We start from the raw sequence: 21,540 nt of genomic DNA on the forward strand, positions 1-21,540 counted from the left end.
GAGATCTTGTCGATTTTCGTCTCCAAAATAGTGCCCAGTGTCTGTATTGCTGTCATGATGGAAGCCTGCGACGGTTCTTTAGGGGCGGTTTGGTCTCCTGATGCGCCCTCCGCCTGGGGAGTCCCGATCTGGACTGCGTACTTGTCTAGCTTGTTAGACTGCGTGGCTGCAGTATTCTCGGGCCTCATGATATAGTCACCCTCGCTCAGTCCACTACGGTCCTGTGGCACCTACAGGCCCGTCTGAGAGACCCCCCCCTATCACCCCCTTGGGCACGTGGCGCACTCCAGGGGTCCCGCTCTCCCACCAATGGCTATGATCCGCGGCACACCTGCCAGTCGTGTAGTCCACTTAGGCACTTAGTGTGGTCCTGCACCACCTGTTTGTGCCCCAGCACACTCTCCACTGAGTCACCGCTGACAGTTTGTGCCGTTTCTGACTAGGGCACCGTCCCTCAAGTAGTGGTACCTGGATAGTTGTGCATTCCACTGGCCGCAATACTCCTCGACTGACCTATCCGTACGTGGCTCCCACAACATCACTGCCACCGTTTCTCTCCGCTGCAAATGTCTCCTAGGTCGTGCATGAAGGCCCACACGTTTCTGAAGTGACTGTGTATGCTGTTGTACGTGACCGGCGCTATGCCCGCTATCACACCTGAATCGTCCCTCCTTACTCCCGGGGGTGGGGGGGGGGCTGGGTGCACCCCGATGTCTCTTATGTTGTAATGGGCCCCCACCAGGCCCATGGGTGAAGCCTCCCGCATGGCCTCCTCACTCCGCACCCAGCCGTGTCTTGTGGCCGATGGCGCTGCCAATCATCCGGGCCCACCACGGGCCCTCACATGCTCTGGACCTTCCCCCAACACACACTGGGCCGGTCTACTCACCAGCACCTGTTGTTGGCGCTGGGTGCTAGCATCTGTTCTCAGTCCTCTCCATGGGCCTATCTGTCAGCGCCCCTCCGCCGGCATCACTTTCGCTTCAGATGGGGAGCGCGAGCCCCGATACAAGCAAAGGCGCACACTGTCTCCTCCAGCCCAGGCCGTCAAGCCTGGGCCTCCCGTGATTACCGGTCCGTGTGCGCAGCTCCAGCTCACCAAGCAGGTGCCCGCGCCCAGTCCGCAGTATTGTAGCTCGGCGTTGGAGACAGGCAGAGTCTCCGAAGTTGATTCTACCGGCACCGCTGCTAAGCGCCAGACTATAGCTGCATGAGGAGTGCAGTTATACACGGATTCTGTCCGGATTATATGGGGTAAGTACTCGGCTCCGCGGAGCTCCCGAGTCAGGCGGCCATCTTCGCCGGTGCCTGGCCACGCCCCCCAAAAATGCTTTTTCAATGTAGAATGCCTCTACATGGGTCATTCATAACAGTCATAGCTGCAATGCCCCTAGCACCACGTTAGTAATATTAGTAATAGACTCCCCAACACTGTTTGAATTTTATCACTCAAATGTCACCTTTTAAATATATTTTGGAAATTCAGCCTTTTTTCTAGTAACATCACTTTATGAATTCTGAAAATACTCAAATGTTTGTCTTGAATACACATTTTCGATTTGGTATAGTTATATTTCAACCAAGCAATGGCTTTTAAGTTAGTTCACTGGGCTGCACACAGGAGGGCTACTTACAAGTAGCTGGAGAGCTACCAGTGGCACACGAGCTTCCTGTTGGAGATTCCTGCTCTAAACACTACTCAACTCAGTCTCTTCTGATGGCAGCACACACGTCTGTCACTCACAGCCATCACCTTCGTACAGTGGAGATAAGATAGCGATGCAGCTCCAGACTGGGAAAAGTAAAGGTTTCTATATGCTCCTCTTTAATAAAATATGTTCTTGGTTCAATGGTGAGATCCTGCCCAAAGCGCATTTATGCATCCAAATGCCATGTGTGCTCTTCCACAGGGAAGCTGCTAACAGGAGTAAAAAACATTATGCATATGGGAATGTCACTGGAAGATGAATGTTTTTTTTTACAGTTTAGGTGCACAGTTGTGTCTGATTATCTTTACATGCACAGGTAAGAATGAGTATGACAGTGTCACTGCATGCACAGGTGTTGCAGACTTGTGACCCCACCCGAACATTTGTAGCTGTGTCTACATGCATAGGTGTGATTGTGTAAATGTTGTCGGTCTGTTTCTTCAAGAAGGGGTGTAGCTGTGTGTCTGCTTTACTTCACTGTGTTCCTTCATTGCAGTTGCAACTGCGCCTATCTTCTTGCACTAGTGCTGCCTTAGGTTTCTGTGTGCCTCGCCACAGGTAGAACAGTGTATGGCTGAATGCACTGATGTGGTCTCTGTTTCTTTGTTTGCTATGTCTGGGTGTCTGCCTGCAGAGATTAGGTTTGGTGTGAAATGTCCTGTGCAGTAAGTGTTAGTTTATATGCACTGCTGTTACTAAGGGACTTATTTATGAGGGCCCTGCATCACTTTTTCACCAGGTAAATCGGTACATGTGGGACGCAGGGCTCTGTATCAGATTCATGAAGTCACACATAGCCACCCTGCATGGCTTTGAGTGTCCACATAAATCATGAGCAAGGCAACAAAGCACAATTCGCTGTGTCACCTTACGCTGTGCCCAGGAGGTGCTCCATGGGCGCTGTGGAGTGTTTTTCCAAGCAATACCCACGGAATTTGATGCTGCCCCGGATTTAAAAAATCATGTAAACCTGGGAAAGAGCCAAATCCTTACGCCTCCAGAGATGAAGTGAACAAGGAGAAATATCTTGATTTCTATACGTTTTTTCCTCTTTTCTCTTTCTATGTGTGTTGCATTCTTCAGCACACATAGAAAGAGGAATACGTGTCTTAGGATTGTTTTTATGCTGGAAGGTGCCACTTCCTGCACCCAAACAATCCTGCATGCAGTGAAGGCACCCTTGCATCATGGTGCAAAGGTCCCTACGTTGGCTCTAGGCTATCGAAACAGTGCCAGCTACAGGGAGAAAAATGCACCGCATGGCAAGGTGAGTTTAACCATATAGTCTACTGCGATGGCAGAGTACAGCCTGCTATATTTAGAGCTCTCCGTCAGTTACGCGGAGACTTTGGTGCCTTCAGTGGAGCCGCTGCCATGGCGGCCTCATTAAAAGTACAGAAGCTTGGCTGTGCAGGTCTTATGCTCAATGCACCTGCAAGGCAATGTTTTTTGTATGGAAAAAAAAACCTCCCAAACCAGGAGCGTGTTGTTGAAAAACTATTTTGAGTTCGAGCTGTAAAGCTTTGCCTAGTGGCAACGAACATGAACACATTACACTGGAGTGCACGCCTTCAATAGGGCAGTTGGGTTGATGTCCATTGATCGGCGACCCAGTATCACCAGTCAAAGATTTTCACCAGTGCAGCCCGCTTAGGCTCGGCCATCGGAAACAGCATTTCACCTGACTCTAAACAGAGTGGGGGAACCACAAGTTTGGTATACAGGGTGCCCCACCAGGGTTTTGGCAGAGCACCCTGACTGCCAAACGCTGGTTAAGTCCCATTCTATTTGTTTTTTCTGTCATGATTTTATGAGACAGTTTTACCAACACTGCATGCAGGTGCAAAGCCACCAAAAGGGACACAAACCGGAGCAAAGTGTTGACTTCATCATTTACTTTCCAGAGCAAAACTTGCTTTGCACTGGAAAGTGGCCTGAATTAAACAGTATTACTTTGCCTTAAGGAGGAGTCACATGGGTGATACATGTGCATTCCCACGCTGCCACCCATGGTTATTCAGACAAATCTCTATCTAATAACAATCGTTACAAGTATTTGCGCCAGACCTTATGCCTCCTGAAGGCATACAGAAAGTGGGAGAAATGTTTTTTTTCTTCAAACTTTTACTCCTTGCACATACTAAGTGGGAAACATTTCTAAGTTAGTCTATGCAAACAGGTTTGTACATGCAATGGTATCCTTCCAGTCCAAAACCATGATAGACCCACACACACCTTTGCAGTACAGTACGTTAGGTTGCCTGCTTGTGGGACAGTTTTTGGGAATAGATCAGCAACGCAATCTCTTAGTCGATGTGCCACTATCCTGTTCTCTCCCTTTTATGCCACACTGCTCCTTCAGGTTGTGTATTGTGTTGCGTGAAATAATAATACGTTAGTTCCCATGTTTTTAGGTTCAGCAATCATGGCGTGGCTATAGTCACAGGTATGGTCCTGGTTGTGATGTCTGTTTGGACATAAGAGTCACTTTATGCACATTGGACAGAGGCTCATTTTGTTAGTTGCTCTGTTTCGGCATGGAACACCCAGCTCTGTAGGTTTATTGTCACCCCTCAGGCACTGCCTCTTAGTCTTTCTTTTCTTTCCTTGGTGCAGAGTTTGATGGAGAATCGGTCGGATGACAGCCGGAACTGTAGTCATCACCGGTGGAATCCTTGCGACGGTCATCCTCCTGAGCATCATCGCAGTTCTCTGCTACTGTAGGTTACAGGTGAGACTACAACGTGTGTTTATTTATGCCTGTGCACAGAGATAGTGATATAAATAGCAAATAATGTGGTACAATAGAACTTCACTACTTGGGTGGATTACATATTTGAGCATTTGAGGCCATGGGTGATGAGTAGTGGAACATATGCAATCTCAGATACACAAAGAATAAACACAAGGAACCTTAGTATTTGTGCATATTTACAATATAAAAGTGGCTAATGGGATATTGTAGCCCAAGGGGTAGAGCATTCCAATGCGGGGTGCCAATAGCCGAGGGATCGCAACAGGAATGAAGCACAGCGTTGGTTTTTGGCAGTCAGGAGGTACTTAGATGCAGTGCATAGTGCCCTAGTGGAATTATATGTGCTATACAATTGAGGGAGATGGGTGGAGTTGTTGTGAATTGCTCTGAAGATAGTGGTGAGAGGTTTATATGATGAAAACTATCAGGACTGCACTGAGATATTAAAGCTGCAGAGGATTTGGATGCAGAATTTTTGAGTTTGTCCAGGTGCCAAACAAGTGCTTTCTGAGGCGGACCACAGTGTTGGCTACATAACCCGACTTGTATTGTACTGTATTTCTATATTGCTTTCCTAGCCCTTGCTGAAGCTCCAAAGTGCTTTCCAGTTTGTCTGATGTTTAATTACAATGTTTGTAAGCATTGATGGGAGAATGGGGTTGTTAATAGTTAGGTATATTAGTGTTGAGCTTAGGTGTCAGGTGTGAGTGGCGGCGGCTGACTTCATCTTCTTTGAGCTCCGTGGAATGCATCTCCCTGATACAGCCTAATTAGACCCGGGGACCCCGTCCCCTGGGGCTAAAATGTATAATAAAATGTGAGGTGGATATGCGCCCCCCTCCCCCCTCCTTGAGCCTTAAAAATACACCGGGGACCCCGTCCACCGGGGCTGGCTCACTTACTGGGTCTCGGGGAGCCTAATCCCAGAACACAGTAGTTTTCCTGCCCACACTGATGCAGGCTGGGAAAGATATGCTTACTTCCGCCTGTAGAGAGCATTTTTATATCTCCCACCAGACGGGAGCAAACATGCCTTCCCTGCCTGCAGGAGTGTGTGCACGGAAAGTAAGTCTGCTCCCAGCCGGTGGCAAATTTAAATATGCTCCCACAGGCTGAGATCAGACTTCTTTTCTGATTCCCTTCCTTCACTCCTGCAGGGAGCTGGTTGGGGCCGCGGGGGCCCTGGGACTCCCCTCAAAGCCCACAACAAAGGCAGTGTGTGGCGTGGGTTGGCAGCCAGAGAGGGGGTTGGCTGCATTCAGGTGGGTTGACCACAGGACCCAGCCAACCCCTGCAGCAGCTTGAATTGGCTGCCTGCTGGGTTCTTGGCCAAAGGACCTGGCCGCAGGCCAAGCCCTGTGGCCAAACTCTTGCTGCCCACATCCAAAGTCTGTGTCCAGCATGGGTTGGGTGTCTCTGAGTGGATTGGCCACAGAGCCTGGCTGTAGCCTACCCGCCACTGAGCACGGCCAAAGTCATGGGCAGTGTGGGATTGACTGCCTGTGGGGAAATTGGGACTGCCTGTGGGGAAATTGATCACAGGGCCTGGCCATAGGCCAAAAGGCCTGCTCAGCGTGCGTTTGGCTGCCTGCTGGGAGTTGGAAGCAGGGCCATGTGTGGTGGGTGGTGGCCTTTCGTATGGTAACAAAATATTACTTTGCGTTTAAAAAAACCTATAAATTCACTTAAACTAACAAAGGTTTAAATTAAGTAAAGTGTTATTTAGGTGAGAATTTCAGTGACAACCTTGCATTTTAAACATGCGAAACCACTGAAATTCACCAGTTATAATTTGCTCTAGTAACTATAACTCATGTCATAAGGTATCTATAACTCGCACTTGCCAACCACTGCTAATTATTCCACATATTACACCACTCATGACATCTTCTATGACATCATTTATAATATCAATCCAACATTTGCAATTACATTATTGATGAAAAAACTGTGCACGGCGGTGGTGCAAGTTATATATATGTAGCTATAGATAAATATATATATATATATATATATATATATATTCACTGAAAAAAACATAGGTTTTAGCCACGTTATAGTTAGTAATTAGCATTTAAAAAACCTTAGAAATTCACTGAAAAAACCTATTCAGTAATTCTAAAATCTACATACAGATCCACTCATTCACCAACAGTTCTATATAGTCACTCATACATTTAGTCACTCATCATATGTACTCATACACCTATACATCCTGTTACACACTAATAGTCATCCATAGGGTTAATCACATACATACAAACACATGTAAAAAAAATCAATTTACTTCCATATAGAGCTATACATACACCACTACACTTACTTCTACATAAACCTACACATACTTACTCTCTTAAACTATCACTTATAGAAATACATACTTATTTATATAGCAACTCCTCCAATCTTTCACTCTCAAATATACTCACTTATATACATCAATGCTGTCATATACTAGTTTAAAACATATGTACTTACTCATAAAGACACTATTGAGAGAGTCATTCACTCACTTTCACACACATACACACGCTCATCCACCCATACAGTCCTGCACACATGCTGTCTTCAAAACACATACAAACAGTGAGTAACTTATGCATGCATCTATGCACTAAGTAATATCCCACAGTGAACCATACAGACAGGCATACTGATACTCAAAAAACCAACTAATAACCCATATACACACTCACACACACATTCACTGAATAATGTCATCAGTGATGTCATGAGTGATGTCATGAGTGATGTCACTGACCATGTCATGAGTGATGTAATATGTGGCGTCATCAGCATTGCATTGCGGGCGCGCAAGTTATAGTTAGCTGAACTAACTATAACGGTGGAATTTCAATGGTTTTGTATGAGTGAAACGTCCAGCTAACTATAACATGTGTGAAACCTATGGTTTTTTCAGTAAATTTCGAAGGTTTTTTAAATGCTAATTCCTTACTATAACGTGGCTTAAACCTATGGTTTTTTCAGTGAATTTGCAAGGTTTTTAAATGCTAATTCCTAACTATAACTTGCCTAAAACCTATTTTTTTCAGTGAATTTATATATGTATATATATATGCACTGGAAAACTAAACACCCACTTCTCTTACAAAGAAATGGAAAGTTTGCATTTCTGCAGCCTCTCTTATTTTTCACCTTATTCATCTTCTGCTCAATCAACACATCATCCACAATTACACACACTTACTTGCTGCCTTTCTTGGCTGGGCTTATCAATTGTTCGTTTTTAATTCAAATTCAAAGTGCAGGCCCTTTATTCAACCTTCTTCGTAACTACTACCCATGAATAGCAGTGGGTAATTTGCACACTTCCGTCCTTTCTTGCGTCCTTTCTACCGCACACTGTGTGTACTTTATGCACTAGCTTGCTTCCTTAGATGTGGTACTCGTTTCTCTTGCTCCCACTGCGGAATCCAACACCCTATCTGTGTAATGAGCTCAAAATCCAAAGATTCTCTTCACTGACAAGGCAGTGGGTAGTTTGCGTGTCTCCAGCCTTTCTTATTTTTCACCTTTTTCATCTTCCACTCAATCAACACATCATCCACACATACACACAACTACTTGCTGCAGTCCTTAGCTGTGATTATCAACTATATTCTTCTATTTCATATTCCTATTCAAAGTGCAGGCCTTTATCGAGCATTTTTATTTTAACAAGTACCCCAGCCAAAGGCACTGTAAATTTGCACACTTGCTCCCTTTCTTGGCTGGGGTTATCAATTATTCTTCAATTTCACATTCTGATTCAAACTTAAGGCCCTTTATCGAGCCTTTTTGTTGTAACTACTGTTGCAGGAATTCTGCTCCTACACAGAACTGTGCATAAAGACTTAGGACCTCAATGAATTACGGTGTACCAAAACCCACCTTAGTACCCAAACCCCCTACCAGACTAGCAATCAGTGACTCATTGGTTCTTCGTCCTATAGCAAAAACACCAATGACTAGTCAACCCAGAACATGCAACTTAGATTACCTCAAGTAAGGTGGATAAAAAGAACACTCTTTCGTTATAGTCTTACAGCAGTCCAGAACAAGGAGTAAATAAAGACACGTGCAAGTTTGAAATGTTTATTTCTAACGCCGTAATCTCATGCGCAGTACCTTAGATAATACAACAAAACATATTATCAGAAACAAGGTTGTCAGCATTGTTACTATTCCATAAAATACAAAGGGAGAAAGCATCTTATATTGCTAAAGGGAAACAGGTTTAAAATATACCTACATTTCACCCTCCCTACCTACCAGGTTAGTTTATAACTACAGAAGGTCTCATAGGATTACATGGACGGCCCCATACCTCTGGTACTCAGCATTAGTGGATCACATTGAGTTCTGCATAAACTGTCAGGATACGAATGTTCTCCAACTGTGTGTAATTATGCCTCCACAATACATTATTAAACGCGCCAGTACCAGGCGTGGCCACAGCTGCATATGTGTTATAGGTCGAATGTGCGAGGATCATTCCGAATAACAGACACAGTATCCAAGATAACCTTGATGTTCCATGCTCTCACTATACACACTAAACTAGCAAGGCAGTCTAGAAATGTAGCATAACAAATTATTCTCAAGTGAAACAAAATACTCAGCCTTCTCTAAACAATATCACAAGTGCGTGTCGTGTGCAAAGCAGAGCCGGAAAGAAAAAATGGCGTTTAACCTTCTAATAAACCCATGCTAACTTAACACGGTGTGAGTGCAAGGCTCAGCCCACGACACCCTCCCTCGATCGAAGCACGTGATATAAACGTGGGCGAATTAGGAACGCAGAGTCCAAGCCTGAAAAGCGTAGTCAAGTTCAAATTTGCATAAAAAATGATTAGCTGTTTGATAGAAAACAGTAACTAAATAATAAAGAATAGGTAGAAAAATCAAAGAGTCCTAATCCAACAGTGTATAAGCACAGTATGTAGCAACAGCCTCCAAGAGGAAGTCATTGTTCTCATCTCAAAACATTTCAGCCATCCAATTCAATAGTGAGAATGAACATACATGTTCCTGAATCCCACCGCCAGAACAGAGCAAGTCATGAACCACTAAGGAGCTCATCAGCTGGTCATAATCCGCGTTGGGAGACACCGTACTGCAGAGACACAAATCCAGGGCTTAGTCGAAATCGCAGGTCAGGCAATGGAAGACAGGTTGAACGCATGTGAAAAAGGATAATCGAAACAATAATCCATAAGCTGCAGTCAATGTAGCCAGAGGCAGCGCTCCGTAATAACTAAGCATTCGGTTGCGGAGAAGCAACAGCCGGGACATATTGTCGTGTGCTGCAGGATGTGCATCCATATTTAAGTTAACAAATTAATAAAAGCACACCGGCAACTAATGCGAATATTAATCGGGCTTCACCAAAGATGCTGGAAAACATCAAATGAAAAAATGCCAAGAAGACACCAAATATACTTTGAAAAGAAGTCACAAGGCCACTGCTTCTAACTTTAAAAAAATAAGGTAACCCCGTATTCAAAGACGCATTAAAGATACTCTGAATTAACTACCCAAAATACAGAGGCACATCTGTATTTAATAAATCATACACTTCTGTGCGGGTGTTTGCTACATGAAGGACAAATGTTTCTCTAGCAGATGTAAGAGCGACCTCTTTTTGAGACAATAGCGCTCTTATACGGCTCATTTGGTTGACTCTTCTTTCAAGGTCGGAATCGACAGCCAGATGGAAACATCCAGCTTCCCATGCAGAGGAGTAAACACAACTTTTTTATAGCAAACCACACGCTCAGTTACCGTAATCATGTAACCGATGCCTGCTAGCATTGCACAACAATCTGCATTATTTCAAATTAAATAACTCATGTTTCCAGTAAATTGAACGTTGGTATGATAGCAGGTGTCGGAGTGCCTTTCAAAACTCAGGCCAAATTAGCCGCATCTTGATTACAAGAGCCATGCAATTGTATGTGTCTACAAATTAAGGAGTGATCTGGTGCTATTGTGCAATCCTCGCCATTCACATAGACTTCTTTTCCCTTCCTCAGGCACCTATATGTAAATGATAATAACCAAGCTTCATGCAGATAAGCGCTGCTTAAAGATCCATATCTGCCTATAGCATAGGATTTCATGCAAACCTCAAACTTAAACAGGCTAAAAAGTAACGTTATGATACCTAGGATAAGCCACACAGCTGAATCGGATCTCCAATGAGTGACCACTTCTAACCATTATCATAGCGCACCCTGTGCTCTAATTTGACAGTGAGAGAGTGATTGCACCATAGTTTGTACTGCTAATCATTTTTAGCATACACGTTCCGTGTGACGTCATGTACGGCGCCCCATACACAAAGACGCAAATGTTTAAAAACATATATTTATGTATGTATTGAACATACTAACAGAAGACATTATCTAGGATAATTATGATTTTTTTTTTAAAGTTCCAATAATCCTATATTACTTTTGAAAGCAATTACACAAATCGCGGTGAAACGTCATGCGTACTCGCATCGTAAGAGCACCGTAATCACAGCGTAAGCGTACGCAAAGCCATGTGACTTTAAAAGAAGAGATTTGATTGGTTCATAACACTTCCTATTACAACTATTGAAACTTCCGTCCCATTTTAATAATTCTACTTTGCCTTTCTAAGAAGAAGCATCTCTTCTGAGAATCTTGTCAAATAGAACTAAGTGTACCATAATAACAGGAATGGACTCACCTTCCAGCCATTCTTCAGAGGAATATTTCATTCCTAAAGAACCTCCAAAGAAGAAGAAAGAAGCTCTAATTTGGCAGTTTTTTACTTTTCCAGATGTGCAAAAAAAGGTTAATGCTCCAAAAGTAACCTGTAAAATTTTCCAAACTCTTTCAAGGGGTGATCCATCTCAAAAATACTCCTTTGGCACAGCAAATATGGAGCGACACGTGAAGAACTTACACCCCAACAACTTTGCTCGAGCTGCAACACAGACGTTGAAGGACAACCCACCTGCTGCTGCACCAAGCACATCAACTGCTGCACCAGTATTTTCAGCAAGCAGCACACACCCGCAAATTCATCCTGATTTTGCTTGTTAAAATTCTATACATTTATTGCAATAAACTTTTGTGTTGTAGGAAACAGTCTATTGACCTGATAAAACGCAGGAAGCAGGAGCATCGCTTTCCTCGACATGACTTTTTTTTTTTCATTCTTTTGTTCCTGTTGGACACTTCCAAGCCCCCCATTATAGAAAAAAATTGCTCCCGGGATTTGGCCCCGCCGGGAGCTAATTAAGAATAAAACGAACTTCTAGTTTTTTTTCCTTTTCCACCATGTACGAGTACAATACGCATACAACGCGTTTTTTTATTTAAAAATAAAAATAATTTTGCGCCTAAAGATCCATATGGGACCCCCTGAGCAGGCCTATAGGGTCAGCAGGTTTCTACCCTGCCCCTCTCCTTATTTTTCAACTTTGTTTTACTGTTTTCTTGTGACTCGATGCTACCGAGGCACAATATGGCTGCCAACACTTCCTGGTTTGGAGTGTTGACAGACAGTTGACATCCAATCAGCATGCAGCTCGTGCTCGTAATTGTACGGATTTCGATACGCTTGCTGTACTTCGTCTCTAGATATCGCTATGATTTTACTTTTGATTTTCGCAGGAACTACTTAATGGATTTACACCATTTAAGAAAAAGCGAAATCTGCGAACCGAACTCTACCTTTCTGCCAAATTTGGTGTAATTCCGTTCAGCCATTCGGGCTGTAGCCCTGGCTAAAGGTCCCTTTGGAAAATTGCATGGGGAAAACACGTTCTGGGACCCCCCTTTTTTCTCGGCCCCCACTAGACGAATCACCCCCAAACTTTCAGGGAAGGAGTGGAGCGGAGCAGGCCATTTTCTTGGAGAAATTTGCGAAGATTCGTCCACTGGCGCCAAAGTTATTCTAATAGAATGTTGTGGATTTCCTATGGAAACTAGGTCCTAACTTTAACTACCTACTGGTGACCGCCAGAAGGTAATATATATATATATATATATATATATATATATATATATATATATATATATATATATATATATATATATATATATTATATTCACTGAAAAAACCATAGGTTTCAGACATGGTATAGTTAGGAATTAGCATTTAAAAAACCTTAGAAATTCACTGAAAAAAACATAGGTTTTAGGGGTGTTGTAGTTAGCTGGGCATTTCACTCGTACAAAACCATTGAAATTCCTCTGTTATAGTTAGTTGTACCAAGTATAACTTGTGCGCCCGCATTCCACTGCTGATGTCACATATTACATCATTCATTACATGGTCAGTGACATCACTGATGACATCACTGATGACATCTCAAATGACATCATCCAGTGAATGTGGTTTGGTTCAATATTTAAATAAGTATTTTATATATATATATATATATATATATATATATATATATATATATATATATATATATATATATATATATATATATAGCAATCTGCATCGAAGACTGAGTGGATGTATAAGTGTCTGGATGGAGGATTTAGTAGCAATGTGATTGACAGTCTAAGTGACTAATTTAAAGTGTGTCACTAAATATATGGGTTAGTGATTAAACGATGTGAATACCTGTATCACTCTATATTTTGTTGTGTAAATTACTACATAAGTTGGTTCCTAGCTATGTGAAAGTCTTTATTAGTTATTAATTAGTTAAGTGAGTATTTGTATGGGATAGTGAATGTGTGTGTGGTTGGGTGGGAGGTGTGTGACTGTCCAAAGATGTGTAAATTGTTGATTTAGTAGGTATATGAGGTTAAGACTGTATGTGGAAACAGTTGTTTGGGTGAGTGAATCTCTTTATGGGTGTGGTGATGAGTAAACATATTTCTCAATGATACGGGTCCAACAAACTAAAAATATAAAAAGGCAGTGTATGTGACAGTTGTTATATATAAATAAGTATACATAAGACTCAGTAATTGTATGAGTGACTGTATCGAAAACTGTATACTTGTAACAGTGATTTTATAACACACTAAGTATGAGTTACTATCTATATGAATAAATAAAGTGGTGTTTGTATAACTGTGTAGCTTAGTAAATGTAAGTATGATCAATTGTTTGCATAAGTGAGTAGGATGACTGCATGAGTGAATCGGATGTGTGCTGGTGTGTAATGTCGATGTAGGTGTATAAGTATATTTAATAGTGTTCTATTGATCTTTATTAGCATGTATGAGTGAATATGTAGGTAAGTGTTTAGATGTGTGTGTAGATGTAGGAATCACTGAGTGGGTTTTTAGAAACTGGTATTGGTGTGTCAATGGTTTAAATATGGTACTCCATATTATATAATGAGTGTTGAATGGTTATACTAGTGTATGATGAGATGTATCAGATTGTTACGTGGATGATGTCATCAGTGATGTCATTTGAGATGTCATCAGCCCACCAGGTACCTCCAGTATGCGCCATGAGGCTGCATTGCATAGAGGTGTTCGGAGGCCATGCCCCTTTTTACAAAACTCTGCAACGCAGCTCTCTGGCGCTTAGTGAAGGTACCTGGTGGGCTAGTTTGCCCCCAGGGCCCCTCAGGATTGACAAGGAATTCATTCCCCAACTTAAACCCCGCTACAGGGTGTGTTTGCACACATGTGAACTCAGGTCCGCCCCCTCCCTTTACCACTGTGCAAACTCACCCTGTGGCGCGTTTTAAGTTGGGGGATTAACTCCCCTTGAATACTGAGGGTCCCTGGGGTGCAACTAGCCCACCAGCTACCTCCAGTAAGCGCCACAGAGCTGCGTTGCAGAGAGATGTATGAAGGGGCATGGCTTTAGAACACCTCTCTGCAACTCAGCCCCCTGGCGCATACTGGAGGTTCCTGGTGGGCTAGTTGTCCCTCAGGGACCCCCAGTATTCAAGGGGAATTCATTTCCCCTCTGTAAACGTGTCAGGGGGCGCGTTTGTAAAGTGGTGCAAGGAGGGGGTGTGGCCTCCAATGAGATCCCGTTTTTCTTTTTTTTTTAAGAAGGGGGGCTGTGTGGTCCCCCTTCTTTTTCTAATTTATTGGCCCTGGGGACCCCATCCCCCAGGGCCTGCCCCAAATTCTTTCAAAAAAATTCAAACAATCAGTAAGGGGGCCGCGTGGCCTCCGTCCCAAGGCCATAATCTGCCCTGGGGACCCCATCCACCGGGGCATGGCCCTTTTTTAAATTAATTTTTTGAGGGGGGCTGCCTTGCCCCCCTCCTGTGGCCAATTATTGCCCCGGGGACCCTATCCCACCGGGCCGGCCTTTGTTTTTTCTTTGTTTTTTCAATTTGGGGAGGGGGGCCGCGGGCCCCCCTCCCGGGCCACTAATAGCCCCGGGGACCCCATCCCCCGGGGCTGGCCCTCTCAGTTGGGGGCCTCCAATCCCCCCACGGTCCCAGCCGGCTCCCAGCGTCCTTCGGGAGCCGGCATTGCTTTTCCACATGGGGAGCAGCTAACATGCTGCTCCCCATGTGGAAAAGCAATCTGCAAAGCAGTTTGCAATGACGGGGTGGGAGCGGCTAGGCTCCTGCCCTGTCATTGCAAACGGCAGTGTCCTAGGGATTGGCACCTCAGGACACTGCAGGAGCCGGCCCTGGGGGGTGGTGGTCCCCAGGGCCTCGACCAGGCTCCAGGAGGGTGGCCGCGTGCCCCCTCCCACATTTTAGAAAGCCCTGAGGGGTGGTGGTCCCCGGGGCTGGGGGGGCCGTGAGCCCTCACTATTTATTTTTTAAAGCCCCGGGCCACGGGCTGGTGGGTCTGTCACGGACCCCCCAGTTTGAATATTAAGTGCCCCGGGTGAGTGGCGCTCCCTGGGGCGTGTGGTGGGGCTTGAGCCCCCCCACACAGGGTATTTTAAAAAAAATAATAAAGCCTCACGGGGTTGCAGTCCACGGGGCTGGTGGGGCCTGAGAGCCCCCCACCCAATTTAAAGAAGCCCCCTTGGGTGGCGGTCCCTGGGGCTGGCGGGGCCTGAGAGCCCCCCCACCAAATTTTGAGAAGCCCCGGGTGGTGGCGGTCCCCGGGGCTGGGACCCCCTTTTTTCTCGACCAACGCTTGACGAATCACACCGAGACTTTCAGGATAGGAGCTGGCCAAAAGTTTTGAAAATTTTGCGAAAATTCGTCAACCGGCGCCAAAGTTACTCCATATAGAATGTTACGGATTTCCTATGGAAAATAGGTCCTAACTATAACTATCTACTGGCGACTGTATATATATATATATATATATATATATATATATATATATATATATATATTCCAAATGAGATTTGCTCCGAATGAAGACACCCACGTAGCGGTAGTTTCCTCCTTTTATTGCAGGGCAGCTACAACAGACATGAATTCTCCTTCAAGCTGAGTTCAAATAAAACACCAATCGCCTACGCGTTTCAGGAGAGGTTTCCCTTAGTCATGGCTTGACGTGCAAATTGGGAAGAGAGCAGCCACTTCTTTTTCAGGTGTTGTAAAGGTATTAGTACCGCCCCATTGGGCGTGCCCTCCGCAAGGCATTCTGGTTCATGTAGTTTGGGCCTTGTAAAATCCATAGTGGGTGCCACTCTCAAGTCCCCTCACGTAGTATTACCCTTCAGGTCGCTCTCCGGGTAAACCCAGGCCTTTTGCATTTTTCGTGCTGTTCCTGCAAGGCCCGCTGCTCCGTCAAGCGTGTCTCAATTAGAACACAAGGAGCCGCCTCACAGCGGTGGGGTGGTCTTCGTGACCCAAGCCGGCCACACAACATTCCAAATGAGATGTGCTCCGCAAATGAAGACACCCACGTAGCGGTAGTTTCCTCCTTTTATTGCAAGGCAGCTACAACAGACATGCATTCTCCTTCAAGCTGAGTTCAAATAAAACACCATTTACCTACTCGTTTCAGGAGAGGTTTCCCTTAGTCATGGCTTGGCGTGCAAAGTGGGAAGAGAGCAGCCACATCCTTTTCAGGTGTTGTAAAGGTATTAGTCCCGCCCCATTGGGCGCGCCTTCTGCAAGGCATTCTGGTTCATGTAGTTTGGGCCTTGTAAAATCCATAGTGGGTGCCACTCTCAAGTCCCCTCACATAGTATTACCCTTCAGGTCGCTCTCTGGGTAAACCCAGGCCTGTTGCATTTTTCGTGCTGTTCCTGCAAGGCCCGCTGCTCCGTCAAGCGTGTCTCAATTAGAACACTACATGAACCAGAATGCCTTGCGAAGGGCACACCCAATGAGGTGGGATTAATACCTTTACAACACCTGAAAAGGATGTGGCTGCTCTTTCCCACTTTTATTTTTTAAAGCCCTGGGCTGGTGGGTCCGTCACGGACCCCCCAGTTTGAATATTAAGTGCCCCTGGGGAATTGGTGCTCCCCGGGGCATGTGGGGGGACTTGAGCCCCCCCCCCCACACAGGGTATTTTTGTTTTAAAAATAAAGCCCCACGGGTTGGCAGTCCCCGGGGCTGGGGGGGGCCTGAGAGCCCCCACCAAATTTTGAGAAGCCCCGGGGGTGGCGGTCCCTGGGGCTGCGACCCCCTTTTTTCTCGGCCCCTTCTTGACGAATCACCCCGAGACTTTCAGGATAGGAGCTGGCCAAAAGTTTTGAAAATTTCGCGAAGATTCGTCAACCCGCACCAAAGTTATTCCAAATATATATATATATATATTAAAGGAGTAGCCTCACACCAGGTTAAGTTTTCTGCCACAGTAAATTTAATGCAGGTCCAGTGAGGTAACCAACCGCACAGCACTCCAAATGTTCCTGCAGTGCCTGATGCGTTTCGTGTAAGCACACTTCATCAAAGGCTCTGAATAGTTCAAACACAGCTGTTACATTTCTTAGCGCTTCTTGTTAGAAAACACAGTCCCGCCCCAGTGGGTGTGGCCAACCCCGTGGCCTGCTGGATGTCGTAGTGCTAAACTCTTGCTTCAGTGAGCTAAACATTACTGTGTCTCAATTAAAAGTCCGTATTACCCAAGTGGGTTGGTGAAGCACGGAAAGACCCATCTCTGGCACGTTGTATCTGCTTAAAATCGGCTTCCTGTTCCATATGCAGCGTTGTTATTACACGTCGTCGCTGGAGTGTTCCTGAAAACACCGGGGCTTCTCCGCGGCTCAGGCATGCCACCAAACATGCACAAACAAAGGTTGCCTGTAAAGGAGTCGCCTCACGCCAGGTACGTTTTCTGCCACAGTAAATTTAATGCAGGTCCAGTGAGGTAACCAACCGCACAGCACTCCAAATGTTCCTGCAGTGCCTGACGCGTTTCGTGTAAGCACACTTTATCAAAGGCTCTGAATAGTTCAAACACAGCTGTTACATTTCTTAGCGCTACTTGTTAGAAAACACAGTCCCGCCCCAGTGGGCCTGGCCAACCCCGTGGCCTGCTGGATGTCGTAGTGCTAAACTCTTGCTTCAGTGAGCTAAACATTACTGTGTCTCAATTAAAAGTCCGTATTACCCAAGTGGGTTGGTGAAGCACGGAAGGACCCATCTCTGGCACGTTGTATCTGCTTAAAATCGGCTTCCTGTTCCATATGTAGCGTCGTTATTACACGTCATCGCTGGAGTATTCCTGAAAACACCGGGGCTTCTCCGCGGCTCAGGCAGGCCGCCAAACATGCACAAATGAAGGTTGCCTGTAAAGGAGTCGCCTCACACCAGGTAAGTTTTCTGCCACAGTAAATTTAATGCATATATGTATATATGTATATATGTATATATGTATGTATATATAAGTATGTATGTATATGTATATATTTCTCCATGGTATAGTTAGGGCCACGCTTCCTTAGGGAAAAAACATTTTTGGTTTGCTTATAACTTTGGTGCTGTTTGACGAATTTTCACTAAACTTTCCCCCAAAAAGTTTTTGGGGTGATCAATCAAGCGAGGCTTGAAAAAGAAAAAGGATGGGGGGTCCCAAATGTGTTTCCTAATTCATTTTTCCATAGCAAAACTGAACAGCGATACCACCAAAACTGTTGAACGGAATTGTACCAAATTTCTCAGAAAGCTAGATCTTGGTCCACAAAGCATGCTTTTTGTGATTTGGTGTAAGTCCATTAATTCGTTTTAGAGATATTAAGGTTAGAAAAATATAGATATTTCAAGCCGTGGAGAAAATGTGGAATGACAGATCTTAAGATAAGATTGAATTGGCTGCCACCATGTCAACAAAGATGTGGCGGTGCCATTTTTGGATTTGGTGATTGAGTCCCCAGCCTTGAGAAAAAGGTTGAAAAAATATATAAAGGGGCAGGGTAGGGATACCCTTTGCCTCCAGGGCTAGTAGTGTGATCTACGAATTCACTGTAAAATTGCATGGGGTCCCACACTTTAAAAAAAAAAAGCCTTCAGCTGGGCAAGTGCCCGGGGGTGTGGGCAGCACATAATAATTCATTAGTGTGGGGGCGTGCAGTGCACCCCCTGGGCAATTTCCAGGCCACAGGGACACCATCCCATGGGATCATTCAATAAATTAAGGGGAGATGACGTATTGCCACCTCCCCAAGCCTCTAAGAGACCGGCCGGCCCCATCCCTTGGTGGCAGATAAACATGATTGGTGGAGGGGGCCTATGGCCCCCCTCACTGAGCCTTTGTTGCACGCGGGACCCCATCCCCCATAGCAGACGTAGTCACTGTGTCCCGGGGGGCCTCATCTCTTGCGATCATTATTTCCCTGTCATCAAGAGTGGGGACAGGGAAGTGTCATCTGCAGAAAGCTACTCCTGCCAGGTGGGAGCACAAAGGTTTCTCCTTGCCTACGCTCTTGCGAGGAGGGAAACTCAGAATTGCTCCCGCCTGGCAGGAGCATTAAAAACAAGCATTTACAATGCAATGGTTTTGCCTTTGTTAAAGTTTGAGCTATTGGCATTGCTCTTGACAATATTTTTATTTATGTTTTTTTAACATAAATAAATGGCATTGTCATTTACAATGCCATTAGCTTTATCTCTCGCAAATGACACACACAAACACCCACAGAGAGCCCCCCCAACACACTCAGAGGCCTCCCCACACACACACACCCATACAGAGCCCCCCCCACACACAGCCACACAAAGCCCCCCCACACACCCACAGAGCCTCCCTACACACTGCGAGCCTCCCTACACACTGCGAGCCCCCCCACACACTGCGAGCCCCGCCCACACACTGCGAGCCCCCCCACACACTGCGAGCCCCCCCACACACTGCGAGCCCCCCCTACACACTGCGAGCACCCCCACACACACTGCGAGCCCCCTAACACTTTACAATGCAACGGTTTCGCCTTTGCAAAAGTTAGAGCTATTGGCATTGTAAATGACAACATTTTTATCTATGTGTTAGATTTGGCATCGGGTGCCTGGGAGAGCACAAAAGCAGTAAGTGATTTCCACCATGTCCCGTTTCCTTAAAGAGCCATTTTTGACTACTGGAGGTCACAAAAATATATCCAGACATGAAGGGATATGAAGACTAGGACAATACGCATAGGAAAAATACTAACAAATACTGTCTAACAAACTTTACCAACCTCCTTCCATTACCTTCATTACACAAGACAGCAAAGCCTAGAATCAAATATTGGCAGCACCCGGACAGGCAAATACAGATTACGCATACAAAAAGATTAAGGACGTTTATCAAGATACTGCTGTTCTCTCTGTCCCAAACATCATTATTGTGTTTCCTGTAAGCGTAAGCACTACACTGGTGAATTAGTGCATGAAGTATAAAGTGGACAGAAAGGTATTGATTGGGCAGTGTGGCAAAAAAAACATACATTGGAAGTGTATTATTGTATTGACTCAATGCCTATAATGCGTTGCCTGCTTAAGAGAAGCCATGATCACAACAAAAAATATCACAAACATCCTACTTATAACAAGTTCACGACCAACAGTAAAAGAAGTACAAGGATTAAAAAATGCAAGGCTGGATACAGTATGACCCCCTGCGCCCTCCTTGACCAACACCACCTTTACTTGTGGGATTCATATGAACTGAGCTCTGGGCACAATGTATAAACATGTATAAACATGGATGTGTAACAAAAATGAACATAAAAAAGGAAATACCGAAACTAAGTTATTCCCAAAGACTCCGCACCTACAAGGCACTTTCTTACTAAACATTACGTGCTCTGTCCAAAAGTCGTGAAAATACTAGCAACAATCACACTTCTGACTGCCAACCGTAGGTAGCGAGTAAAATGAAATACAGCAGTGCATGTTCAAATCTTGGCACCACTTGCCCCAAAATCTATACTGACAGCATCATTAATATATTACAGGCAGTTTGAGCAATTTATATGAAGAGTATCCAGTCAACAATTTAATGGATAAAGCATATAAATAAGGGCTATGCTGATGTAAACATGGTTATCTCTATAGCAGGTTACCAGCCATCCCCATTGTGGCCCTCTACTATGCATTACTCAGGGTAGCAATACCAGACCATGTAAATAATGACAGTAGTACAATAAAATCAAAAAGAATGTAGGAATTGAGAATTTCTTTGACATCAAGGAACTGGATAAAGTGTCTAGGCAACACATTTGAATAAAATAAACACATAAATATACTCTTCTCCATAAGCCTTTTCCTTCAGCATAAAAAAAGCCTTCCATTCAACTTGTTACTCAGGCTAGCAATTGGAACGCATAAAACACTTACATAAGGCACATATTAAGAAAACTACACAAACTAGTATTTAGTGACAGTCTTCCTCACCCAGACTAGACCATTCTAGAAGTACACAACCAAGATATTCACAAGAGTTGCACGGCTGAACAAGTGATTTTTGCAGCTCCCTCCTGATACTCATGAAGGCCTTCCCTTACAGCACAGTACAAAGGGTAGCAATTCCAAAACACGTGATAGGGCAACAAATTCACTGCCTAGCAAAAACACGCCATGTCAGTAATATATAACCAAGCACTAAAATAGTGGTATCAAAGAGGAACATGAGGAGGGAGAGGGAGGAAGCAGGGAATTATGTCATGACGATCCATTTAGTTACTATTTGGGATAGCCACGCATATGGAATGGCTGTTGGAATCTGCTAGGGGGGTGGGAGGGATGGGGATATGAAA

The 21,540-nt window shown here is 44.7% G+C and overlaps 1 protein-coding gene across 1 annotated transcript in view; it reads left to right on the forward strand.

Moving 5' to 3' along the window:
• The window catches only part of LOC147747723 (protein FAM163A-like), a 317,877-nt gene that overhangs the window by 256,538 nt on the left and 39,799 nt on the right, over positions 1-21,540 (forward strand). Inside the window, exon 3 of the mRNA XM_086955311.1 lies at positions 4,326-4,440. Coding sequence (XP_086811437.1) covers positions 4,348-4,440 — 93 coding nt within the window. The 5' untranslated portion in view covers positions 4,326-4,347. The remainder of the gene's footprint in view (positions 1-4,325; positions 4,441-21,540) is intronic.

The sequence above is a fragment of the Lissotriton vulgaris genome, chromosome 1_1 (assembly GCF_964263255.1).
Source record: "Lissotriton vulgaris chromosome 1_1, aLisVul1.2, whole genome shotgun sequence".
NCBI classification, from domain to species: domain Eukaryota; kingdom Metazoa; phylum Chordata; class Amphibia; order Caudata; family Salamandridae; genus Lissotriton; species Lissotriton vulgaris.